The sequence below is a fragment of the Ranitomeya imitator genome, chromosome 3, assembly GCF_032444005.1.
Source record: "Ranitomeya imitator isolate aRanImi1 chromosome 3, aRanImi1.pri, whole genome shotgun sequence".
Taxonomy (NCBI): Eukaryota; Metazoa; Chordata; class Amphibia; order Anura; family Dendrobatidae; genus Ranitomeya; species Ranitomeya imitator.
Window position 1 is genome coordinate 230,186,386 of NC_091284.1, and position 25,527 is coordinate 230,211,912.

General features: G+C 42.7%; 1 protein-coding gene across 5 annotated transcripts in view; it reads right to left on the reverse strand.

Annotated features, from left to right (window-relative positions):
• SLC26A9 (solute carrier family 26 member 9) overlaps positions 1–25,527 on the reverse strand; it is a 183,268-nt gene that overhangs the window by 2,725 nt on the left and 155,016 nt on the right. For all 5 annotated transcript variants that reach the window (XM_069756258.1, XM_069756254.1, XM_069756255.1 and 2 more), the window contains 4 exons: positions 23,346–23,453; positions 19,521–19,808; positions 13,802–13,856; positions 10,150–10,292 (listed from right to left, as the gene is read on the reverse strand). In XM_069756258.1, the coding sequence (XP_069612359.1) occupies positions 10,150–10,292; positions 13,802–13,856; positions 19,521–19,808; positions 23,346–23,453 (594 nt within the window). The remainder of the gene's footprint in view (positions 1–10,149; positions 10,293–13,801; positions 13,857–19,520; positions 19,809–23,345; positions 23,454–25,527) is intronic.

A 25,527-nucleotide genomic window follows, 5' to 3' on the forward strand; every position in this document is an offset into this window, starting at 1 on the left:
AAGTGATGACTTTAAATCAGAAATGTTACTCCACTCCTTGACATGAATAATATTTCTGGCAAGATGCATGCTATTGCGCCATTAGAAATTTTCCCACAGTGCGAGCGCTGACGTCAGTTAGGTGAAGTGAGTTCATTGGCTGTAAACTCTCATGACCTTTCTCACGCTCGTGGTGCCATCAGACAGGTAATAGGAGTTCACAGGGAGACACTGAGCACATGCTGCTCAGTGTCTCTGCTGAATTGGTCTCATCATGCAACAATGCAGCCTGCCATCTAGATGTAGCACAGATGGACCCGTCGTGAGACAAATGGATTATCATCTTCTCTGCGAAAAGGTGAGGAATATTGTTGTTTGTTATTTTAATTCTTTTGCAGAGGACATTGGCATAACTGGGATGGGCGTTGCGGTGTGTATGGTTTAATTAAGACTTATTAAAGGAGTCTGATTCATTCTTTCAAGTAAAGGACTTGGATAGTAATGGGGGAGTCTTAAAGTCGCCTCTCCATTACTAACCTCTGGGCTTGATGTCACCTGACAATACAAAGGTAGCATCAACCCCCCAAACTATCACCCCACTTTGTACCGCTATAGGGCAAGTGGGAAGAGCGAGGCTAAGTGCCAGAATTGGCACAGCTTATGGATGCACCTCTTATGGGGCAGCTGAGAGCTGATATTTTTTAGCCTCGGAGGGGCAGTATTCATGGCCCCTTCCTAGGCTATTGATATCAGCCTGCAGCTGTATGCATAGCCATTGCTAGTTATAAATTATTGGGGGACCCTACGGAATTTTTTTGGAGGGGTGCACCATTTTAATAACCAGTAAAGGCTAAGTATACAGCTGTGAGCTGATATTAATAGACTGGGAATCTTCACGGATATTACTCCCTTCTCAGGCTATAAACATCGGCCCCCAGCCATAGGCATTTCCTTTGCTGGTTAAGAAAATTACGCGGGCTCAAACACGATTTTTTTCTGAAAAATAATCTTTTATTAATTAAATACATGCACAGTGAGCTGCACACACACTGCACTAATTGTATTTGTCACTGACATCTATATATCTATTCTATGTGTATATACTTTATATAATCCATCTATTCTATCCTGTCAGGTCCTGCTGAATTGCTGGCTTTTATTCTATCTATGTCACTAACATCTTTTTTTTTTTCTCGCACCCACAGGCTTGCATTGCGAGTCTCAGCCGAGTCTCGGTGCCAATCGCAGTTTATTGTGATATTACATGCACGCCGAATATGCCTGAGAAAAAAAAAACACTGATAGAGTAACACTGGATGTTTTCTCGCATAGCACTTGGCCATATTCTACGGTAGTGTAACTCTGGCCAAATATTCAACTTTTTGTCTACACATTAATCTATAGATTGCCTAGTCAGTAGACATCTAATATTGAACTAAGGACCTGCATTCCCCACACAGACATATGGTATCTGAAAAAGTTACTGGCACCATGATAGAACCTGACAGACCACATTATAAATCATTGGTATCAGTCATGTGGCAGATCTCAAACTTCAGTTTTCCGCTGCTATTACAGGACAGAGATGACAATATACATGTGAATTCAGTCTTAGAAGCATCTCAAATTCAGTGGAGGAAAAGTCAAAAGCAGAGACCTTGAATTAATGTTTGGTAAAGATGACCCCAGTGACCTTATATTTTCTATGAAATTCAAGTCTACAGTTCTTATCTGTGAATAGTACAGCATATATCTATTACACACACCAGAGGAATGTACAGTAGAAAAATGTCAATATGAACAACTAATCTTATACTCGTTACAATATAAAGGCAGTAAATTCAGTCTCTAAGCATACATGACTTCTAAGGCTACATGTCCTTCAGAAGGTTGGTGCGGAAGAAGCAAAGACTCCAAAAATTATTTTCCTGGTCAGATACAAGATTCCAAAACAGCCCAAACAGTGACTGCAATTATTCCTGATTATAAGCACAATAATCTGTATTTATTTAATCAGTTTTGAAATAGAGCCAGCCTAATAGGGTACTGAATGGCATTTTAATTTCTTATGGAAAATATTATGTAAAACGTCACTACAAGATTGTTATTGATCTAAAAGCCATTTGTCAGCAAGACCCTCCCTCCCAATTATTTATAGAATTTAACAATGCCTTAGTCGGTCTGTTCCTCTGTTCCTGACTTAGCAATCTGCATTTGAATCAGGCTAAAAAAGCCCAAGCCTCTGTAATTCTGGCCCAATTACCAGCCCAGCGTCTTCTCCTGCTTCTCCTATAGCTCTTTAGCTTCTTTTCTTAAAGTCACACAGCAGTCAAGCAGGAGAAGGTAGAACTGGGCGGAGAATAGAGCCGGAGTGACACAGACTTAGGAAAGCACTTCAGCTGTTATGTTTGCTAATGACAGGTGTTATGAAGGCAATCCAGAAACACAGTGTGCTTAGCGATCAGAGCGCACACAGTGATCTGACAAATACCCAAAAATACAAGAACGAGCTCTGAGACGTGGAAACTCTGTAGACTGCACACCTGATCCTATCCTAAACACAACTAAAAGCGGCTGTGGATTGCGCCTAACAACTACCTAGGCAACTCGGCACAGCCTAAGAAACTAGCTAGCCTGAAGATAGAAAAATAGGCCTGACTTGCCCCAGAGAAATTCCCCAAAGGAAAAGGCAGCCCCCCACATATAATGACTGTGAGTAAGATGAAAAGACAAAACGTAGGGATGAAATAGATTCAGCAAAGTGGGGCCCGATATTCTAGGACAGAGCGAGGACAGTAAAGCGAACTTTGCAGTCTACAAAAAACCCTAAAGCAAAACCACGCAAAGGGGGCAAAAAAAAACCACCGTGCCGAACTAACGGCACGGCGGTACACCCTTTGCGTCTCAGAGCTACCAGCAAAACAAAAGACAAGCTGGACAGAAAAAAAAAGCAACAAAAAAAACAAAAAGCACTTAGCTATACAGAGCAGCAGGTCACGGGAACAATCAGGAGAAGCTCAGATCCAACACTGAAACATTGACAAGGAGCAAGGATAGCAGCATCAGGCGGAGTTAAGTAATGAAGCAGTTAACGAACTCACCAGAACACCTGAGGGAGGAAGCTCAGAAGCTGCAGTACCACTTGTGACCACAGGAGTGAATTCAGCCACAGAATTCACAACAGTACCCCCCCCCCCTTGAGGAGGGGTCACCGAACCCTCACCAGAGCCCCCAGGCCAACCAGGATGAGCCGCATGAAAGGCACGAACAAGATCGGAAGCATGAACATCAGAGGCAAAAACCCAGGAATTATCTTCCTGAGCATAACCCTTCCATTTAACCAGATACTGGAGTTTCCGTCTAGAAACACGAGAATCCAAAATCTTCTCCACAATATACTCCAATTCCCCCTCCACCAAAACCGGGGCAGGAGGCTCAACAGATGGAACCATAGGTGCCACGTATCTCCGCAACAACGACCTATGGAATACATTATGTATGGAAAAGGAGTCTGGGAGGGTCAAACGAAAAGACACAGGATTGAGAACCTCAGAAATCCTATACGGACCAATAAAACGAGGTTTAAATTTAGGAGAGGAAACCTTCATAGGAATATGACGAGAAGATAACCAAACCAGATCCCCAACACGAAGTCGGGGACCCACACGGCGTCTGCGATTAGCGAAAAGTTGAGCTTTCTCCTGGGACAAGATCAAATTGTCCACTACCTGAGTCCAGATCTGCTGCAACCTATCCACCACAGAATCCACACCAGGACAGTCCGAAGACTCAACCTGTCCTGAAGAGAAACGAGGATGGAACCCAGAATTGCAAAAAAATGGAGAAACCAAGGTAGCCGAGCTGGCCCGATTATTAAGGGCGAACTCAGCCAACGGCAAAAAGGACACCCAATCATCCTGGTCTGCAGAAACAAAACATCTCAGATATGTTTCCAAGGTCTGATTGGTTCGTTTGGTCTGGCCATTAGTCTGAGGATGGAAAGCCGAGGAAAAGGATAGGTCAATGCCCATCCTACCACAAAAGGCTCGCCAAAACCTTGAAACAAACTGGGAACCTCTGTCAGAAACAATATTCTCAGGAATGCCATGCAACCGAACCACATGCTGAAAGAACAAAGGTACCAAATCAGAGGAGGAAGGCAATTTAGCCAAGGGCACCAGATGGACCATTTTAGAAAAGCGATCACAGACCACCCAAATGACTGACATCTTTTGAGAAACGGGAAGGTCAGAAATGAAATCCATCGAAATATGTGTCCAAGGCCTCTTTGGGACCGGCAAGGGCAAAAGCAACCCACTGGCACGAGAACAGCAGGGCTTAGCCCTAGCACAAATCCCACAGGACTGCACAAAAGTACGTACATCCCGTGACAGAGATGGCCACCAGAAGGATCTAGCCACTAACTCTCTGGTACCAAAGATTCCAGGATGACCAGCCAACACCGAACAATGAAGTTCAGAGATAACTTTATTCGTCCACCTATCAGGGACGAACAGTTTCTCTGCTGGACAACGATCAGGTTTATTCGCCTGAAATTTTTGCAGCACCCGCCGCAAATCAGGGGAGATGGCAGACACAATGACTCCTTCCTTGAGGATACCCGCTGGCTCAGATAAACCCGGAGAGTCGGGCACAAAACTCCTAGACAGAGCATCCGCCTTCACATTTTTAGAGCCCGGAAGGTACGAAATCACAAAGTCGAAGCGGGCAAAAAATAACGACCAACGGGCCTGTCTAGGATTCAAGCGCTTGGCAGACTCGAGATAAGTCAAGTTCTTATGATCAGTCAATACCACCACGCGATGCTTAGCTCCTTCAAGCCAATGACGCCACTCCTCGAATGCCCACTTCATGGCCAGCAACTCTCGATTGCCCACATCATAATTACGCTCAGCGGGCGAAAACTTCCTGGAAAAGAAAGCACATGGTTTCATCACTGAGCAATCAGAACCTCTCTGTGACAAAACCGCCCCTGCTCCAATCTCAGAAGCATCAACCTCGACCTGGAACGGAAGAGAAACATCTGGCTGACACAACACAGGGGCAGAACAAAAACGACGCTTCAACTCCTGAAAAGCTTCCACAGCAGCAGAAGACCAATTAACCAAATCAGCACCCTTCTTGGTCAAATCGGTCAAAGGTTTGGCAATGCTAGAAAAATTACAGATGAAGCGACGATAAAAATTAGCAAAGCCCAGGAACTTTTGCAGACTTTTCAGAGATGTCGGCTGAATCCAATCCTGGATGGCTTGGACCTTAACTGTATCCATCTCGATAGTAGAAGGGGTAAAGATGAACCCCAAAAATGAAACTTTCTGCACACCGAAGAGACACTTTGATCCCTTCACAAACAAAGAGTTAGCACGCAGGACCTGAAAAACCATTCTGACCTGCTTCACATGAGACTCCCAATCATCTGAGAAGATCAAAATGCCATCCAAGTAAACAATCAGGAATTTATCCAGATACTCACGGAAGATGTCATGCATAAAAGACTGAAACACAGATGGAGCATTGGCAAGTCCGAACGGCATCACTAGATACTCAAAATGACCCTCGGGCGTATTGAATGCAGTTTTCCATTCATCTCCTTGCCTGATTCTCACCAGATTATACGCACCACGAAGATCTATCTTAGTGAACCAACTAGCCCCCTTAATCCGAGCAAACAAGTCAGATAACAATGGCAAGGGATACTGAAATTTAACAGTGATCTTATTAAGAAGGCGGTAATCAATACACGGTCTCAGCGAACCATCCTTCTTGGCTACAAAGAAGAACCCTGCTCCCAGTGGTGATGACGATGGGCGAATATGTCCCTTCTCAAGGGATTCCTTCACATAACTGCGCATAGCGGCGTGTTCGGGCACGGATAAATTAAATAATCGACCTTTAGGGAATTTACTACCAGGAATCAAATTGATAGCACAATCACAATCCCTATGCGGAGGTAGAGCATCGGACTTGGGCTCTTCAAATACATCCTGATAATCAGACAAGAACTCTGGGACCTCAGAAGGGGTGGATGACGAAATCGACAAAAATGGAACATCACCATGTACCCCCTGACAACCCCAGCTGGATACCGACATGGAATTCCAATCCAATACTGGATTATGGGTTTGTAGCCATGGCAACCCCAACACGACCACATCATGCAGATTATGCAACACCAGAAAGCGAATAACTTCCTGATGTGCAGGAGCCATGCACATGGTCAGCTGGGCCCAGTATTGAGGTTTATTCTTGGCCAAAGGTGTAGCATCAATTCCTCTCAATGGAATAGGACACCGCAAAGGCTCCAAGAAAAACCCACAACGTTTAGCATAATCCAAATCCATCAGATTCAGGGCAGCGCCCGAATCCACAAACGCCATGACAGAAAACGACGACAAAGAGCATATCAAGGTAATGGACAGAAGGAATTTGGACTGTACAGTACCAATGACGGCGGACCTAGCGGACCGCTTAGTGCGCTTAGGACAATCAGAAATAGCATGAGTGGAATCACCACAGTAGAAACACAGACCATTCAGACGTCTGTATTCCTGCCGTTCAACTCTAGTCATAGTCCTATCGCACTGCATAGGCTCAGGTTTAACCTCAGGCAGTACCGCCAAATGGTGCACAGATTTACGCTCGCGCAAGCGTCGACCGATCTGAATGGCCAAAGACAAAGACTCATTCAAACCAGCAGGCATAGGAAATCCCACCATGACATCCTTAAGAGCCTCAGAGAGACCCTTTCTGAACAAAGCTGCCAGCGCAGATTCATTCCACTGAGTGAGTACTGACCATTTCCTAAATTTCTGACAATATACTTCTATATCATCCTGACCCTGGCACAAAGCCAGCAAATTTTTCTCAGCCTGATCCACTGAATTAGGCTCATCGTACAGCAATCCGAGCGCCAGGAAAAACGCATCGACACTACTCAATGCAGGGTCTCCTGGCGCAAGAGAAAATGCCCAGTCTTGAGGGTCGCCGCGCAAAAAAGAAATAATAATCAAAACCTGTTGAATAGGATTACCAGAAGAATGAGGTTTCAAGGCCAGAAATAGCTTACAATTATTTTTGAAACTTAGAAACTTAGTTCTATCTCCAAAAAACAAATCAGGAATAGGAATTCTTGGTTCTAACATAGATTTCTGATCAATAGTATCTTGAATTTTTTGTACATTTATAACGAGATTATCCATTGAAGAGCACAGACCCTGAATATCCATGTCCACACCTGTGTCCAGAATCACCCAAATGTCTAGGGGAAAAAAAAAAAGTGAACACAGAGCAGAAAAAAAAAAAATGATGTCAGAACTTTTTCTTTCCCTCTATTGAGAATCATTAGTGGGGCTCCTTGTACTGTTATGTTTGCTAATGACAGGTGTTATGAAGGCAATCCAGAAACACAGTGTGCTTAGCGATCAGAGCGCACACAGTGATCTGACAAATACCCAAAAATACAAGAACGAGCTCTGAGACGTGGAAACTCTGTAGACTGCACACCTGATCCTATCCTAAACACAACTAAAAGCGGCTGTGGATTGCGCCTAACAACTACCTAGGCAACTCGGCACAGCCTAAGAAACTAGCTAGCCTGAAGATAGAAAAATAGGCCTGACTTGCCCCAGAGAAATTCCCCAAAGGAAAAGGCAGCCCCCCACATATAATGACTGTGAGTAAGATGAAAAGACAAAACGTAGGGATGAAATAGATTCAGCAAAGTGGGGCCCGATATTCTAGGACAGAGCGAGGACAGTAAAGCGAACTTTGCAGTCTACAAAAAACCCTAAAGCAAAACCACGCAAAGGGGGCAAAAAAAACCCACCGTGCCGAACTAACGGCACGGCGGTACACCCTTTGCGTCTCAGAGCTACCAGCAAAACAAAAGACAAGCTGGACAGAAAAAAAAAAAACAACAAAAAAAACAAAAAGCACTTAGCTATACAGAGCAGCAGGTCACGGGAACAATCAGGAGAAGCTCAGATCCAACACTGAAACATTGACAAGGAGCAAGGATAGCAGCATCAGGCGGAGTTAAGTAATGAAGCAGTTAACGAACTCACCAGAACACCTGAGGGAGGAAGCTCAGAAGCTGCAGTACCACTTGTGACCACAGGAGTGAATTCAGCCACAGAATTCACAACATTCAGCCTTATTTGCATATTAATTCAAATGCTGATTTCTTAGTAATGGGGGAACGGACTGACCATCTAAAGGTATTACTGGAGTTGTCTTTGGAAGAGCTACATGTGCATATAAACAGATTGTCGGGAAATGTTGCTGACCGATTCCCTTTGAAATGACAATTGGTCTAATCCTTGTGTGGGATCTGCTAGCACACCCTTTACCGAAATCCATGTGTTGGTCCTAGATTTTTATTGCAGAAATCTGCAATACAAGACAGTCCTGTACAAAAAGTTGGCTGTTTCTGGAAGAAAACATCTTTTTTTGTAATCTTGCGCAAACCTTTTTAAAGCAGTCAATTTGCATCGTCCAGTGATGAAACAGTAATATCCGCTAATTGTACCATAGGAACTTTTTAGTAGAGGCAGCATCGGCGGACCCGAGCAAGTGTCGGGGCACTGAGCAGGCAGGGGTGCCCACTCGACGTCGGCAACACCGGTGCGCTATGAGTTTCGGTGCCTGTGCTAGTGTCGGCGCCCGCAAGTGGGCTCCCCCGTAGCTTGCTTCGAGCCCCAGTACTTGTGATACTCATCTCTCCCTGTTCCTGCCCTGCGGCATTTTCCATATTGTGACTGACTTTCAGGTTAGAGGTCACGAGGACTTGATTAGTGTGCGCCCTCTGCCTGAGCAGTCACAGTGCAGAGAGCCGGAAGATGCCGAGGAGTCCAGAACAGTACAGTGACCAGCGAGGAGAGGTGAGGATTTCATTTTTTTTCTAAGGTTTAGAGCAAATTATGGAGCAAATTATATATGGAGCAGAATATGGGCCAAATTATATATGGAGCAGTATATGGGGCCAATTACATATGGAGCAGTATAGCGGGCCAATTATATATGGAGCATCTTATGGGGCCAATTACATATGGGGCAATATATGGGGCCAATTATATATGGAACATCTTATGGGGCCAATTATATATGGAGCAGTATAGAGGGCCAATTATATATGGAGCATCTTATGGGGCTAATTATATATGGAGCAGTATAGCGGGCCAATTATATATGGAGCATCTTATGGGGCCAATTACATATGGGCAATATATGGGGCCAATTATATATGGAACATCTTATGGGGCCAATTACATATGGAGCAATATATGGGGAAAATTATAAATGGAGCATCTTATGGGGCCAATTATACAATTATATATGGAACAATATATGGGGTCAATAACATATGGAGCAGAATATGGGGCCAATTATATATGGAGCATCTTATGGAGCCAATTATATATATAGAGCTTTATATGAGGCCCATTCTGTTTGGAGCAATATATGGGGCCCATCATATACTTGTGCATTATATGGTGCCCATCATATACTGTATGGAGCATAATATGGAGTCCATTATACCGTATGGAGCAATATATGGCGCTCATTATTCTTGTACAGAGCATTATATGAGTTCCATTATTCTGTATGGAACAATACATGGGGCTCATTATTCTGTATGGAGGACTATGTGGTGTCCATAATACTGTATGGATCAATATATTGGGCTCATTATTCTGTATGGAGCACTATGTGGTGTCCATAATACTGTATGAAGCAATATATTGGGCTCATTACTCTGCATAGAGCGCTATGTGGTGCCCATAATACTGTATGGAGCAATATATAGGGTTGATTATTCTGTATAATACTGTATGGAGGACTGTACTGTCCAGTTTCTGAGCTATTGATATCACTCATGTAATGTAAGAAGTGAAATCTTTGGCATTGTACTGCACCTATATTTCTCTGCCGTATCTGTGCATCATGAATTGTGGTATGTGTTAAAGGAGCCCACTGAGACTCTTTCGCCTAGGACCCATGAAAACCTGGAGTTCCCCCTAAATAGATACTAGATAGACAGTAGTCCCAATTATTATGGGTCTCTTAGATTTGACAGGTGGTGAAAGTTTCTTATTTTGGTTGCTTCATTGGCTGCATTATAACATATATATGAATCATAAGATAAGATACCTTCTCAGATGCTATATGCCTTGTTCCTGTGTTATTTGCCAGGGCATAAAGAACAGCATCATGTATAGTGAGGAAGAGGTGATCATGACTCAGACCGCCCTCAGCAAAAACTCCACCAAGTTCAATGTCATCATACACTTGAGCTGAAAGACAAAATGTTGGAGAAAAAAATGTAAAATACCTTAACTTCAAGTGTGAATCAGTCCACAGCCTTCTCCTGTGCTTCCATGATTCATCGTTTGTTTTTGCCATATCTATAGACATTGTACAGCAGAGCAGGGATTCCCTGTGTATAGTGATATAATGCCTCCACAAGGCACCACGTTTCCCCTAGTAGCAATACTTCTATTTGAAAATATCTCATAATATGGCATGCAATGCCGCAGTACCGCAGCTCAGCCCCGCTCACCTTGGGTTCCATTCAGACATCTATGAACCACGTTCGTGTACTACTGTGTTTCACAGATTTGAGCACAGCCCATTGTATAAATTATGCACATGTGTTCATTTTTCATCCTAAATCAAAATCACCCATACAAGTCTATGGGTCTGAGAAAAAACACGGACAGCACTAACATAGCAATATTTAGGAGAAATTTTGCCATTAATTTTTTTTTATATGAAGAAATCAAATCACTTATGGAACAGCAAAAACTGACAAACTGACCAAACACTGAGCCCTTAATAACAGGTCAAAAGTAGTTAAAGGGAATTTACCAACAGTTTTTTTCTACTTAATCTGAAAGTAGCATAATATAGGGTGAGGGAGCCTGAATCTAGTGATGTATCATTTATTAGGCTGCGTGTTGTACCAGTTTCAATACAATCAGCATTTTATCAGCAGAAAATTATCACTACCGGACTACAGCTCAGGTGCCAAGTAGTCAGGCTAATCAGCGTAACCCCGCCCCCCACCACTGAGTAGTAGCTTGCTCACAATGCACAGTGCCCACAGGAAGCTGCCAGTCAGGGGAGTGGGCGGGGATATAAAGAGCAGAAAACTTAGCTCTACTAAATCTCAATCACTACATCAAGCAGCCCAGTAAGTGATACATCCCTGGAATCAGGCTTTCTTACCCTATGTTATGCTGCTCTCAGATTATATAGCAACAACCTGCTGACAGTTTCAGTTTTATTTCCCAAACCCTTATAAAAAAAAGTCAAGTATTTGCTTTTATTATTTTATTCCCCCTGCTCGCCTGAGTAATACATGTTTTCTTTTTAATTTCACCATAGAGTTCCAGAGATGTGGCACAATATTTATGGTTTATACAAGGGGGCGGTGCCCATGGGATTCTCTGTGGACGTGTCTTTAAACCGCTCTGCATTAAAAACCTATGAGCCGTGCCCCTATTAAAATTTGCACTAATTATAAAGGCCCAAATCTTTTAAACTTTACAGCGGAATTTAAAAAAAAAGTATTACTCAGGAGAGTAGCAGAAACAAGATAAACGTTTAGGAAAATTCTTGACAACCCCTAACATAACACATGCAAGTGTTAATAATAATAATAATAATAATAATAATTTTATTTGTATAGCGCCAACATATTCCGCAGCACTTTACATTATAGAGGGGATTTGTACAGGCAATAGACATTACAGCATAACAATAAACACAGATCAAAACAGATACCAGGAGGAATGAGGGCCCTGCTCGCAAGCTTACAATCTATGAGGAAAAGGGGAGACACGAGAGGTGGATGGTAACAATTGCTTTAGTTATTCGGCCCAGCCATAGTATAAGGCTCGGGTGTTCATGTAAAGCTGCATGAACCAGTTAACTGCCTAAGTATGTAGCAGTACAGACACAGAGGACTATTAACTGCATAAAGTGTGAAAACATGATGCGAGGAACCTGATCATGGTTTAAGTTATTTGAATGGGACACACAAGGATAGTTAGGTTAATGCGTTGAGGCAGTAGGCCAGTCTGAACAAATGCATTTTTGGGGTACGCTTAAAACTGTGGGGATTAATCGTGTTAACCTGGGTAATGGATTCCAAAGAATTGGTGCAGCACGTGAAAAGTCTTGGAGACGGGAGTGGGAGGTTCTGATTATTGAGGATGCTAACCTCAGGTCATTAGCAGAATGGAGAGCACAGGTAGGGTGGTAGGATGAGACCAGGGAGGAGATGAAGGGTGGTGCTGAGCCATGGTGTGCTTTGTGGATGAGGATAATAAGTTTGTACTGGATTCTGGAATGGATGGGTAACCAGTGTAATGACTGGCACAAGGTAGAGGCATCGGTGTAACGGTTGGTGAGGAATATGATCCTGGCTGCAGCATTCAGGACAGATTGGAGTGGGGAAAGTTTGGTAAGAGGGAGGCCGATTAGTAGAGAGTTACAATAGTCCAGACGAGAATGAATAAGTGAAACAGTAAGAGTTTTTGCAGTGTCGAAAGTCAGAAAAGGTTGATTTCTAGAAATGTTTTTAAGATGCAGGTAAGAAGAGCGAGCCAGTGATCGTATGTGGGGGGTGAATGAAAGCTCGAAATCAAGTATTACCCCAAGGCAGCGGGCATGTTGCTTGGGAGTAATGGTAGAACCACACAAGGAGATGGCAATGTCAGGTAAAGGTAGGTTAGTAGAGGGAGAAAACACGAGGAGTTCAGTTTTTGACAGGTTCAGTTTCAGATAGAGGGAGGACATGATGTTAGAGACAGCGGTAAGACAGTCACTGGTGTTTTCTAAAAAAGCCAGGCATGATGTCAGGAGAAGTATATAATTGGGTGTCATCAGCATAGAAATGGTACTGGAAACCAAATCTACTGATTGTTTATCCCATAGGGGTGGTAAACAAAGAGAAGAGAAGGGGGCCTAGGACTGATCCTTGAGGAACCCCGACAGTAAGGGGAAGATAAGAGGAGGAGGAACCTGCAAAGGATACAGTGAAGGATCGGTCAGAGAGATAGGAGGAGAACCAGGAGAGAACAGTGTCCTTGAGACCGATGGAGCGGAGCATAGTGAGGAGGAGCTGATGATCCACAGTGTCGAATGCTGCGGAGAGATCCAAGAGAATTAGCATGGAGTAGTGACCATTAGATTCAGCTGTTAGTAGATCATTAGAGACTTTAGTGAGGGCAGTTTCAGTAAAGTGTAAAGAGCGGAAACCAGATTGAAGAGGGTCGAGAATAGAGTTATCTGAGAGATAGCGGATAAGATGGGAGTTGACCAGGCGTTCGAGGAGTTTAGAGATGAAGGGAAGATTAGAGACAGGTCTATAGTTAGCGACACAGTTTTGGTCGAGGGATGGTTTTTTAAGTAATGGATGTATGATGGCATGCTTAAATGAGGATGGAAAAATACCAGAACTGAGAGAGAGGTTGAGTATTTTTGTTAGGTGAGAGGTGACAGCCACGGAAAGGGACTGGAGGAGATGTAATGGAATGGGGTCACTAGTGCAAGTGGTCGGGCGAGAAGATACAAGGAGCCTGCTTACTTCTTCTTCTGTGACTGGTTCAAAGTCAGAGAGTGAGCTAGGTGCAGAGGGGGAAGGAGGACAGTGCATGGTATGAGGGGATTGGGAGATAATTTCCTGTTGGATATGATCAATTTTTTCTTTGAAGTAATTGGCCAGATCGTCAGCGCGGAGATCTGTGGTTAGGTTCTGCACTCTTGGGTTGAGTAGGGAATGAAAAGTGTTTCATACCTTGTACATCTGCTAAATAGAAGTTCACTCCGATCCTTTGGTAACTGGAACACAACTGTTGAAAGAGACAGGAAGAAATGGATTCATTCAATAGTATTGTCAGAATCTTTCCATGCACAGGTAAACTGCTATAGCACAAAGCTGTCACTAGGGGCAGCAAACTGAAAATGAGCCTGTATATAGCTGTTTTTTGCTCCAGTTGTAATTTGCTTTAGTGCAGAGTTCTCAAACCCGGCCGGGTACTTGGGCCGCTCATAGAATAAAATGGAAATTGATGGGCTGCTTTCATTGTGGGAAAAGATGACGTTTTCTGTGATAACATTTTTTCTATATAACTTTTTGATCACTTTTTATTTTTTTTTTGTCTGTCAATATTATGAAAAAGCTGCACCTTTTTGTGTATTTTTTTTTGCTATGTTCATCAAATGGGTTATGGAACAGTTTCATATCTTAGGTCGCAATGATACCAAATGTGTTTTGTTTTTCAATAAAATAGGGTTTTTGGTGGAAAAATATTTTATTTTTCCTTACTTTATTTTGATTTTTTTGTTTAATTTGATACATTTTTTACTAACTCTATATGGAATTTTTACTTGCCTGATCACTGATCTAATATCCTGCAATACTTCTGTACTGCAGAAATTTAGATCTATCAGTTTTAGGCCACGTTCACATGTTCAGTATTTGGTGAGTTTTTTACATCAGTATTTGTAAGCCAAAATCAGGAGTGGCACAATCAAGGGAAAAGTATAATAGAAACACGTCACCACTTGTGTATTTATCACCCACCCCTGGTTTTGGCTTACAAATACTGAGGTAAAACACTGACCAAATACTGATTGTGTGACTGTAGCCTCACACTGACAATTCACCTGTTACACCCTGCTTATTGTAGGACCTTACAGGCCACCGTAGCTGTCTGACCTGAAGGTTATTACTTGGCCTCAGGTTGCATGGCAACTACTGGTACTCCAAGAATGTAGTGTGCTGATTATGCTTAAAGACTGAGCCCAATACCTCAAATATTCATCTAAATTCCGCTGTCACTATTGACAGCGGTATCTAAGGTGTTAACCGGCCAATATTGGTACTAATACTAATTATGACTATTGCAGCTATGATATAAAACTGGCACCCACTGATGATGATGCCAGCTCTGCTCTTGGACTGCATCATCTTTCATTCTGCCGTACTGATACAATGGATGTCTGGTACAGGTTAAAAAAATCCTCTTCTCCATCTTCACCTATCACTAGCAGCGCAGGAAAACGACGTCTCCGCCCCAAGACACTGCACTCTAACACCCTTTACTCCAGCGTGATCCCATTAAAGGTCCTCCTTCTATGTGCCCTTCATTGTCCCAAGGATGTCTCGGGAACTCCAGTGCCCTGCAAGCCGCAGATGACCACCTCAGGGGCCATATGTAGCCCTCAAACAATGTGTTTGATAACCCTACTCTGGCGGCAGCCTTGTGCTGCACAAACATATGTACAATATTTACCTAATCTGTGCATATACAAATAGTCAATATATCAAAGATATAGAGATAATTAAAAATAAAAGTTATATTTTCACTAGAGTAAATGTTAATTTTAAAATGAAAATTATATTTAAAGGGAACCTTTCAGCAGGATTGTGCTGAGTAACCTACAGACAGTGTCAGGTCGGCGCTGTTATACTGATTACAATGATACCTTGGTTGATGAAATAAGTCTTGTGGTTGCTGTTTAATCTTTATTTTCAGTTTTGAGTTAATGATATGCTCGTGCTCCGGGGCGGCCTGTGTGTGTGTGTGTGTGTTGGGTCTTCATGTGCTGCTCTGATTAAGTGGTCACTGATCCCTCACTGACCTATACCCTAGTTTACATACTGAATATTATATAATCGCATAATCGCATGTGTAATGTGCATATGATTATTATGGATGAGGTTATCCTGATATTTAAAAAATAAAAATCCATTTGAAAATAGTAAGATGGCACGGCAGCTATCGGATCACCTCTATATACACTGATACCTGCTACTGCGCAGGTGTGGCGAGCGCTATTCTCAAATGGATTTTTTTTAAATATCAGGATAACCTCATCCATAATAATCATATGCACATTACACATGCGATTATGCTGCAGCGCAGGTGCCACGGCTGGTGCCTGCCTGCAGATGTTTTTTTTTAAATTTTATTATGTGTATATAATATTCATTATGTAAACTAGGGGGCAGGTCAGTGAGGGATCAGTGACCTGTCAGCAGTCTGCATGGATACCTAATCAGAGCACCACATGCAGACCCTTACCCCAGAGGCCGTGGAGCACGAGCATATCATTAAAGGCCCCTTCACATTAAGCGACGCTGCAGCGATACCGACAACGATCCGGATCGCTGCAGCGTCGCTGTTTGGTCGCTGGAGAGCTGTCACACAGACAGCTCTCCAGCGACCAACGATGCCGGTAACCAGGGTAAACATCGGGTAACTAAGCGCAGGGCCGCGCTTAGTAACCCGATGTTTACCCTGGTTACCATCCTAAAAGTAAAAAAAACAAACAGTACATACTTACCTAACGCTGTCTGTCCCCGGCGCTCTGCGTCTCTGCACTCCTCCTGTACTGTCTGTGTGAGCACAGCGGCCGGAAAGCAGAGCGGTGACGTCACCGCTCTGCTTTCCGGCTGACCGACGCTCACAGCCAGTGCAGGAGGAGTGCAGAACACAGCGCCGGGGACAGACAGCGGTAGGTAAGTATGTACTGTTTGTATTTTTACTTTTAGGATGGTAACCAGGGTAAACATCGGGTTACTAAGCGCGGCCCTGCGCTTAGTTACCCGATGTTTACCCTGTTTACCAGTGAAGACATCGCTGGATCGGTGTCACACACGCCGATCCAGCGATGTCAGCAGGAGTCCAGCGACGAAATAAAGTTCTGGACTTTGTTCAGCGACCAACGATCTCCCAGCAGGGGCCTGATCGTTGGTCGCTGTCACACATAACGATTTCATTAACGATATCGTTGCTACGTCACAAAATGCAACGATATCGTTAACAATATCGTTATGTGTGAAGGTACCTTTACTCAAAACTGACAATAAAGATTAAACAACAACCACAAGACGGATTTCATCATCCAAGGTATCATTGAAATCAGTATAACGGCGCCGACCTGATACTGTGTGTAGGTTACTGTGCACAATCCTGCTGACAGGTTTCATTTAAAGAGGACCTGTCCCCACTGCAGATTTTTCCGTTCAATGAACAATTGTGTGTAGGGACACACTCCTTTGAGAAATGTTACACCTCTGTCTCAATTTATTATTTCATATCTAGGAGGTATAACAAAGTTATTAGAAAATACAAATTGTTATTTTTTTGTGACATACAAGTATTTACTCATAGGAAACCTGACAAAACCTGTACATCCTCACCCAAAAGAAAGAACACATTAATATGACTGTGTAGCCCTTTCAAAGATAAGCCAGTTGATCCCATTATGATCCCAAAGGGAAGTTCAGTCTGGAAGTGCAATGGGGCTTGACAGTGCACTTGCACTTCCTTTACCTTTGTTGTATTGCCTATCTAGTAGCACCCCTGCCTGGCTGATTGACAGGTCAGTGGCCATGTACCAGAGCAAACAACCTGACAGTCAGCCAGGAAAAGGTGCTGTTGGTTTGAGAATGCAACCGAGGCGATGCTGTAAGTGCATAGTCGTGCCCCAATGCACTTCAATACTGAACTTCAAATCACGATCTCTTGCTGCTGCAGCAGCACTATGGGGTCACAAAGGGATCGACTGACTTATTATTATTATTATTATTTATTGTTATAGCGCCATTTATTTCATGGCGCTTTACATGTAAGGAGGGGTATACATAATAAAAACAAGTACAATAATCTTAATCAATACAAGTCATAACTGATACAGGAGGAGAGACCCTGCCCGCGAAGGCTCACAATCTACAAGGGATAGGTGAGAATACAGTAGGCGAGGGTAGAGCTGGTCATGCAGCGGTTTGGTCGATCGGTGGTTACTGCAGGTTGTAGGCTTGTCGGAAGAGGTAGGTCTTCAGGCTCTTTTTGAAGGTTTCAATGGTAGGTGAGAGTCTGATATGTTGGGTAGAGGGTTCCAGAGTAGGGGTGATACGCGAGAGAAATCTTGTATACGATTGTGGGAAGAGGAGATAAGTGGGGAGTAGAGAAGAAGGTCTTGTGAGGATCGGAGGTTGCGTGTAGGTAAGTATCAGGAGACGAGGTCACAGATATATGGAGGAGACATGTTGTGGATGGCTTTGTACGTCATGGTTATGGTTTTGTACTGGAGTCTCTGGGCAATAGGGAGTACAGTGAAGGGATTGACAGAGGGGAGAAGCTGGGGAATAGCGGGGGGATAGGTGGATTAGTCGGGCAGCAAAGTTTAGAATAGATTGGAGGGGTGCGAGAGTGTTAGAGGGGAGGCCACAGAGCAGGAGGTTGCAGTAGTCAAGGCGAGAGATGATGAGGGCATGAACTAGGGTTTTTGCAGATTCTTGGTTGAGGAATGAACGGATTCATGAAATATTTTTGAGTTGAAGTCGGCAGGAAGTGGAAAGGGCTTGGATATGTGGTTTGAAGGAGAGATCAGCATCAAGGATTACCCCAAGGCAGCGAGCTTGTGGGACTGGGGAGAGTGGGCAGCCATTTACTGTAATGGATAGATTCGTTGGGGGAGTCACGTGAGATGGGGGAAAGATGATGAATTCTGTTTTGTCCATGTTAAGTTTCAGAAATCTAGCGGAGAAGAAGGATGAAATTGTGGACAGACATTGAGGGATTCTGGTTAGTAGGGAGGTGATATCTGGTCCAGAGATGTAGATCTGTGTGTCATCAGCATAGAGATGATACTGAAAGCCATGAGATTCTATGAGCTGTCCCAGGCCAAAGGTGTAAATGGGGAAGAGCATGGGCCCTAGGACTGAACCTTGTGGGACTCCGACAGATGGGGGCGAGGTGAGGAGGTGGTGTGTGAGTGGGAGACGCTGAATGTCCAGTCTGTTAGGTATGATGAGATCCAGGATAGGGCCAAGTCTGTGATGCCAAGGGATGAGAGGGTCTGTAATAATAGGGAATGGTCCACTGTGTCAAAGGCAGCCGACAGGTCCAGGAGGAGGAGGACAGAGTAGTGTCGCTTGCTCTTGGCGGTTAACAGGTCATTGGTGACCTTAGTTAGGGCAGTTTCAGTGGAGTGGTGTGACCGGAAGCCAGATTGTAAGCGGTCAAAGAGGGACCAAGAAGAGAGATGGGAGGACAGTTCAAGGTAAACGTGTTGTTCCAGTAGCTTGGAGGCATAGGGGAGAAGTGATATAGGGCGATAACTAGATACAGAGGATGGGTCAAGAGAGGGCTTATTGAGGATAGGTGTGATGGAGGCATGTTTAACTTATCTTTTCAAAGTCAACACAATCAAATTAATGGTATGGGGAGAGGGGTTAAAAGTTTCTGACAGGATCCCTTTAAACAGTCATCACAGAATAGCTGACCGAACCTCTTTAAACTCTAATCATAAAAAACACTTAAGGGGAAATTCATCAAAATGCTTACACCAATTTCCTAATACATAAAAGTTACAAACTTTTGCGCAAAACCGTAGTAGAAAAGACATTTTGCAACTTTTGTATGTTTTACTTCCATCCACTTTTCTAAAAATTTGTGCACGGTTTAGCAGGGTGTGACCAACAGCAACCTGACAGTCCCTACCTTTCCTAATGCTTTGATACCCATCAGATCGACGAAACACACACCGCTCATATCAATGATGACAGTATGGAAATGGACAATTGGAGGTGCCATGATGATGGGATCCTCAGTTTGTGCTTGGGCTGATACACCATTCGGAATAGTGACCGGAAATGATGCCTCCACAGTCAGCGTATTTGACGCTATGTAACTGATGGTACTGTTTGTGCCGCTCACGGTGCTGTTATTGTTGGAATCAGTTGGGGATGTTGCATCAAAATCCTCTTGCAGCTCTTGCAGTGATAATGTCTGCATGACAGAAAAAACAAAGAATAAATATGTTCATGTGTATGCCCCTTTTTCCTGTTGAACAATGTGATCAGAATATTTGCCATTTAGAGCGAAACTTTCCTGAAAAAAAAAACATTGTAATGAAGGGAATTGAACATATACCTAGATCTGTCACCAAATTTTATACTCCAAACTGCATACATTACTCAATAGATTTTCTTAGAACTGATGTGGCTGGTATTCTAGCTTTGATAATACATGGCAGAATGACTGTATAATCCTTTTGAAAAATGTCTCTCTAGATATTAAAATGAGCACTTCTAACCTTAATCTAAAAAATATCAAGCTATTCTGACACAGATTTTCAAAGTAAGTAGATCTGGTATATGATCTAAGTAATAATGTATACACTTTATATTGTAAAATCTGGTGACAAATCCATGTCAACATTATTATATCCAAGACTGAATTGCAATAATAGATATCAGTGATTTCTTAAGTGTAAATTGGCAGGGCACTTGCTGTATATGTCTACCCCTGATCTTTTTGTGGGCATAGATTCAGGAAAACTTCTATTTTATTCTTTGAAATCCTTGGCATCTGTATGCATACGAGTACAGTGGGCGGTCCTACTTTGTGATTGAGAGTCTTCCCTGTATGTCTAGGACCACCCATTGGACTCTCACACATATAAACACCAGGGTTGTCAATGAATACATTTTACTGAGACTTTTTCAACAAATAAATATGTCATTCTGCTCTGCTTCTCCTTCTCTGTACCACATTGTTCACAGTTCGGACTACATGTACAACATCACAAGTGGTATCCCGTGTGTAAATCCTACTACAATAAGGCTACGGTCACACTAGCAGTATTTGGACAGTATTTTACATCAGTATTTGTAAGCCAACACCAGGAGTGGAACAAACAGAGGGGAAAGCTATAATAGAAACATGTCACCAAGTCTGTATTTTTGACCCACTCCTGGTTTTGGCTAACAAATACTGATGTGAAATACTGACCAAATACTGATAGTGTGACCATAGCCTAATAGTCCTGTATTGTCGTAATCCAATGTACAAGTGTGATGACTCTTAATCTGGCCACATGTGCGGGGTAGGGGGGGAGGTAGACTACTCTTACTATGCCAAACCTATTATTCCTTTGTTCAGTAAATCATGAGACGAGCCATTGTTTCATGTGAGACTGTCTAGTGCCCCTTTTTGCATGCTGATTACAGATTGCATCAGCTCCCTGAGATGTACTAGTCTGCATCATTTGGAGGACAATTTTGCGCTCTAATTAAACTAGCGAACAATAAGGAAACAGCCATAAATATATTATAAGGGAACAATGCCCTGAAAAGGGAGGTAACAGATGTAAAAAGGGCCTGCTCCTGTCATTGTGTGATGCTACAGGACTTCAGCCTAAGGACCATGGTTCCAGCTCGTGGATTACAGAACTGCTCCACTGCTCAACGCTGAGTACACAAGTTCGTCTGGAGAACTCAGGATGGGAAAATCCGGTCACCTGGCCACATACCTCTCTGTGCTTGGTCAGCTTTCTAAGCTTGCCACTACCTTCTCTCAGTGGGTGCTCGCCAAAAGTGGGGTGCAGCTGATTGGGGTAGTTGGCCCTAGATGCCTTGAAGTCACAGAGGTTCTAATCCCTGACGAGTGAGTGGGAGGGTGAGACTTTGTCTCCTGCAGTATCCTGTATCCTTGCTGGGAATGTAATATATGCTGTTGACTGTTGGTGACCCAATAAAGTCTTAACGGAGTGTGGTACATTTACCCTGTGCTGTCTGAGTAGTGTTCTGCCCACAGGGAAGGAGTGCGGGCGTTCAGTGGGAGGAACCCGCGGCCCATGAGGTCTTTCTAAAGACAGCGAGTCCAGTGGACAAGAGCACCTACTGACCCACATGTCTCCACAACAAATACTAAGAAGTCAATCTTTAAAGTCATTTGTAAATTAGCCTGGAGGTATATGGGGTTGGGGTGTAATTGCATCAACAAACAACTGAATTTAGTAGTAAAATAGTCTGCACAGGTTCCCTTTAAATGTACTGTATATATACCATATATACTCGAGTATAAGCCGAGGTACCTAATTTTACCTCAAAAACAGGGAAAGCTTATTGACTCGAGTATACGCTGATGGGAAAGATGCAGCAGCTACTGGGTCCGTGAGTCTCCCCTCACCCCATCGGTCCGCGAGTCTCCCATGGGGGTGTTTCTTACCCACTTCTTCACAGCAGCGGCGGAGCAGCGCCATCCTGTCATGTATGGAGTCCCGGAGGTAGCGGCATGCCAGTTACGTATGGAGCAGCAGTAGCAGGCATGGAGGCAAGCGGTAGCCGTATGGCAGGTGAAGGTTGCGGGAGGCCTGTATGTTCGCTGTGAACACTTCACTTCCAGTCCCGCTCTATATGGCTTATGAATATTTGTGACGTCACCGGAAGTGAAGCGTGCGGCACTAAAAATACAGGCTGCCAGCAACCTCCACCTGCTGTACGGCTACCGCTTGCTCCATATGTTACTGGCACGCAGCTATCTCCGGGACTCAATACATGCCAGGATCACACTGCTCCACCACTGCTGTGAAGGAGGGGGTAAGAAACTTTCCTGGGGAACAGAGACGGACCGGAGAAGAGGGGAGACAGACTGGTGGGGGTAACTCGAGTATAAGCCGAGAGAGGCAGTTTCAGCCTAAAAAAATGGGCTGAAAATCTCAGCTTATACTCGAGTATATCTGTGTTTCATTTGTGCATTTTTAAATCTAATAGGTCCAAAATTTAGTGCCTGTAACCAGCACTGGTAGAGATGAATAAGGACGATTTTATAACGGAGCTCAAAAATAAATATTTAATTAATCATTTTTTAAGCTCCTCCTAGTGGTGTCTGCTGGTAGCTATCTTTGTATCATACAAGTATCTTGTGTCAGAAAAATAGAGCTTTTACCTTTATATTGGTGTATTATGAAACTAATCTGCTTATTATTAGCAATAAACCTCATGATGTCTAATATGCAAGATGATTTTCACACTATTACTTGTTCTTTTTAAAAAAAATGGTATATAGCCTCTTCAGAGAGGAAGACAAGTAGCACTCTACTGGTACCTATTGGAGGTATCAATCTTAAAAATCAATTACAACTAGTGATGAGCGAGTATACTCGTTACACGAGATTTCTCGAGCACGCACGGGGGTCTTCCGAGTATTTATTAGTGCTCGGAGATTTAGTATTCATCGCCGCAGCTGAATGATTTAAATCTATTAGCCAGCATAAGTACATGTGGGGATTCCCTATCAACCAGGCAACCGCCACATGTACTTATGCTGGCTAACAGATGTAAATCATGCAGCTGCGTCAACAAAAACTAAATCTCCGAGCATTTACAAATATTCGGAGACCCCCGAGCGTGCTCGGGAAATCTCGAGCAACAAGTATACTCGCTCATCACTAATTACAACCCTATAAAGGGCCTTGTCACATGATAGTGGATGAAAGCCAAACCAGACACGACTTCTTTTCATTCCATGCTTCAGACTTGCCTTGCTTTTCATGAACACAGATCCTCTTTGCCTTTTAAGTTCCTCAGCTTCATGCTTCTTCAGGTACTTCTTTTTCGCCAGATAGACTTTGCAAGGATCCAATCCAGTCTAGCAGGTAAAGAAGTTCATATCTAAATATGTTTCAGAATGCTATAAAATATATAGATTACTAATACAGTGTAGTTTATTGGTATAGTATTATTAAACCTACAGAAAGGGCATCGGAGGTGAAAGCTCCGCCACAATATATCAAATAGAAACCCAAAAGAAAAATGGACACTAAGAGCTAAAATATAACAATTTTATTAAAGAACCATATAACTAGAATACAAAAAAATACATAGATAAAAACCAAGTAATGGGATGCAATGAAACAAGATAAAAGAGGCGACACTAGTGCCACACACGGAACAAATGACACACCTATAGAGCAAAAAAATATAATCAAAAGAACTATTCCAAAGTTATGGACCGTTACACTGATACCAATAAGTGCACAATATCATACATAGATCACTGCGGTTGATGTGCATTGCGTAATGTACATAATGAGATCATACTGGTGTTCCACAAGAGTAACTAAGAATAAAATATAGAACATATAATGATTGCTCTCAAATAAAGTGCCAATGCAGGGAGATACCCAGTATGCAAAAGGATATAAAATAAAGTGCCTAATGCAGGATATATTTAATTGCTATCCATAAAGTGCATAATACGGGCTAGATGTATATAATGTGGCATATATAATACTAAGGCTACAGGTAAGAGTCAAATATAAAGGGAAAGTCCCATACAATAAAGTAGATAGAGCCTATAATCTGCCTACATAATACTGATGAAAAGGTACACATACAGAGTACCAACCTGCTGCCGTGTGCGGAGAGGGGAGCCCCGACGCGCGTTTCGCATGTGCTGCTTCCTCGGGGGGCAGCAGGTTGGTACTCTGTATGTGTACCTTTTCATCAGTATTATGTAGGCAGATTATAGGCTCTATCTACTTTATTGTATGGAACTTTCCCTTTATATTTGACTCTTACCTGTAGCCTTAGTATTATATATGCCACATTATATACATCTAGCCCGTATTATGCACTTTATGGATAGCAATTAAATATATCCTGCATTAGGCACTTTATTTTATATCCTTTTGCATACTGGGTATCTCCCTGCATTGGCACTTTATCTGAGAGCAATCATTATATGTTCTATATTTTATTCTTAGTTACTCTTGTGGAACACCAGTATGATCTCATTATGTACATTACGCAATGCACATCAACCGCAGTGATCTATGTATGATATTGTGCACTTATTGGTATCAGTGTAACGGTCCATAACTTTGGAATAGTTCTTTTGATTATATTTTTTTGCTCTATAGGTGTGTCATTTGTTCCGTGTGTGGCACTAGTGTCGCCTCTTTTATCTTGTTTCATTGCATCCCATTACTTGGTTTTTATCTATGTATTTTTTTGTATTCTAGTTATATGGTTCTTTAATAAAATTGTTATATTTTAGCTCTTAGTGTCCATTTTTCTTTTGGGTTTTTATTGGTATAGTAGTAACATATACCGTAATCTGAATTAACATTCAGGGAGCATTTGGGAAGCAGTGACCATAACATAGTAAATTCCACTATTATTTTCATCAAACATTAAAAAGGGGAAATGCCAAAACCTGGAACTTTAAGAAAGCTGAGTTCAACAAATTAAGGGAAGGGCTTAATCGTATAGACTGGGACAACGTCATGGTAACTGGGGATACCGAACATAAATGGGGCATTTTTAAGGAAATACTACTAGAATACTGCAGAAAACTTATACCCTCTGGTAATTAAATCTCAAGGAATGAAAAAAAAACCCATTATGGATGAATAAGACAGTACAAAGTTCAATAAGACAAAAACAAAGGGCATTCAAAATCGTGAAAGCCGAGAATACGGAAATAACATTTCAGGAGTATAATAATCAAAATAAGAAATGTAAAAAAGAAATCAAGCTAGCCAAGTTATCTACAGAGAAACAAATCGCCAACGACATTAACCCCTTTACCCCCAAGGGTGGTTTGCACGTTAATGACCAGGCCAATTTTTACAATTCTGACCACTGTCCCTTTATGAGGTTATAACTCCGAAACGCTTCAACGGATCCTGGTGATTCTGACATTGTTTTCTCGTGACATA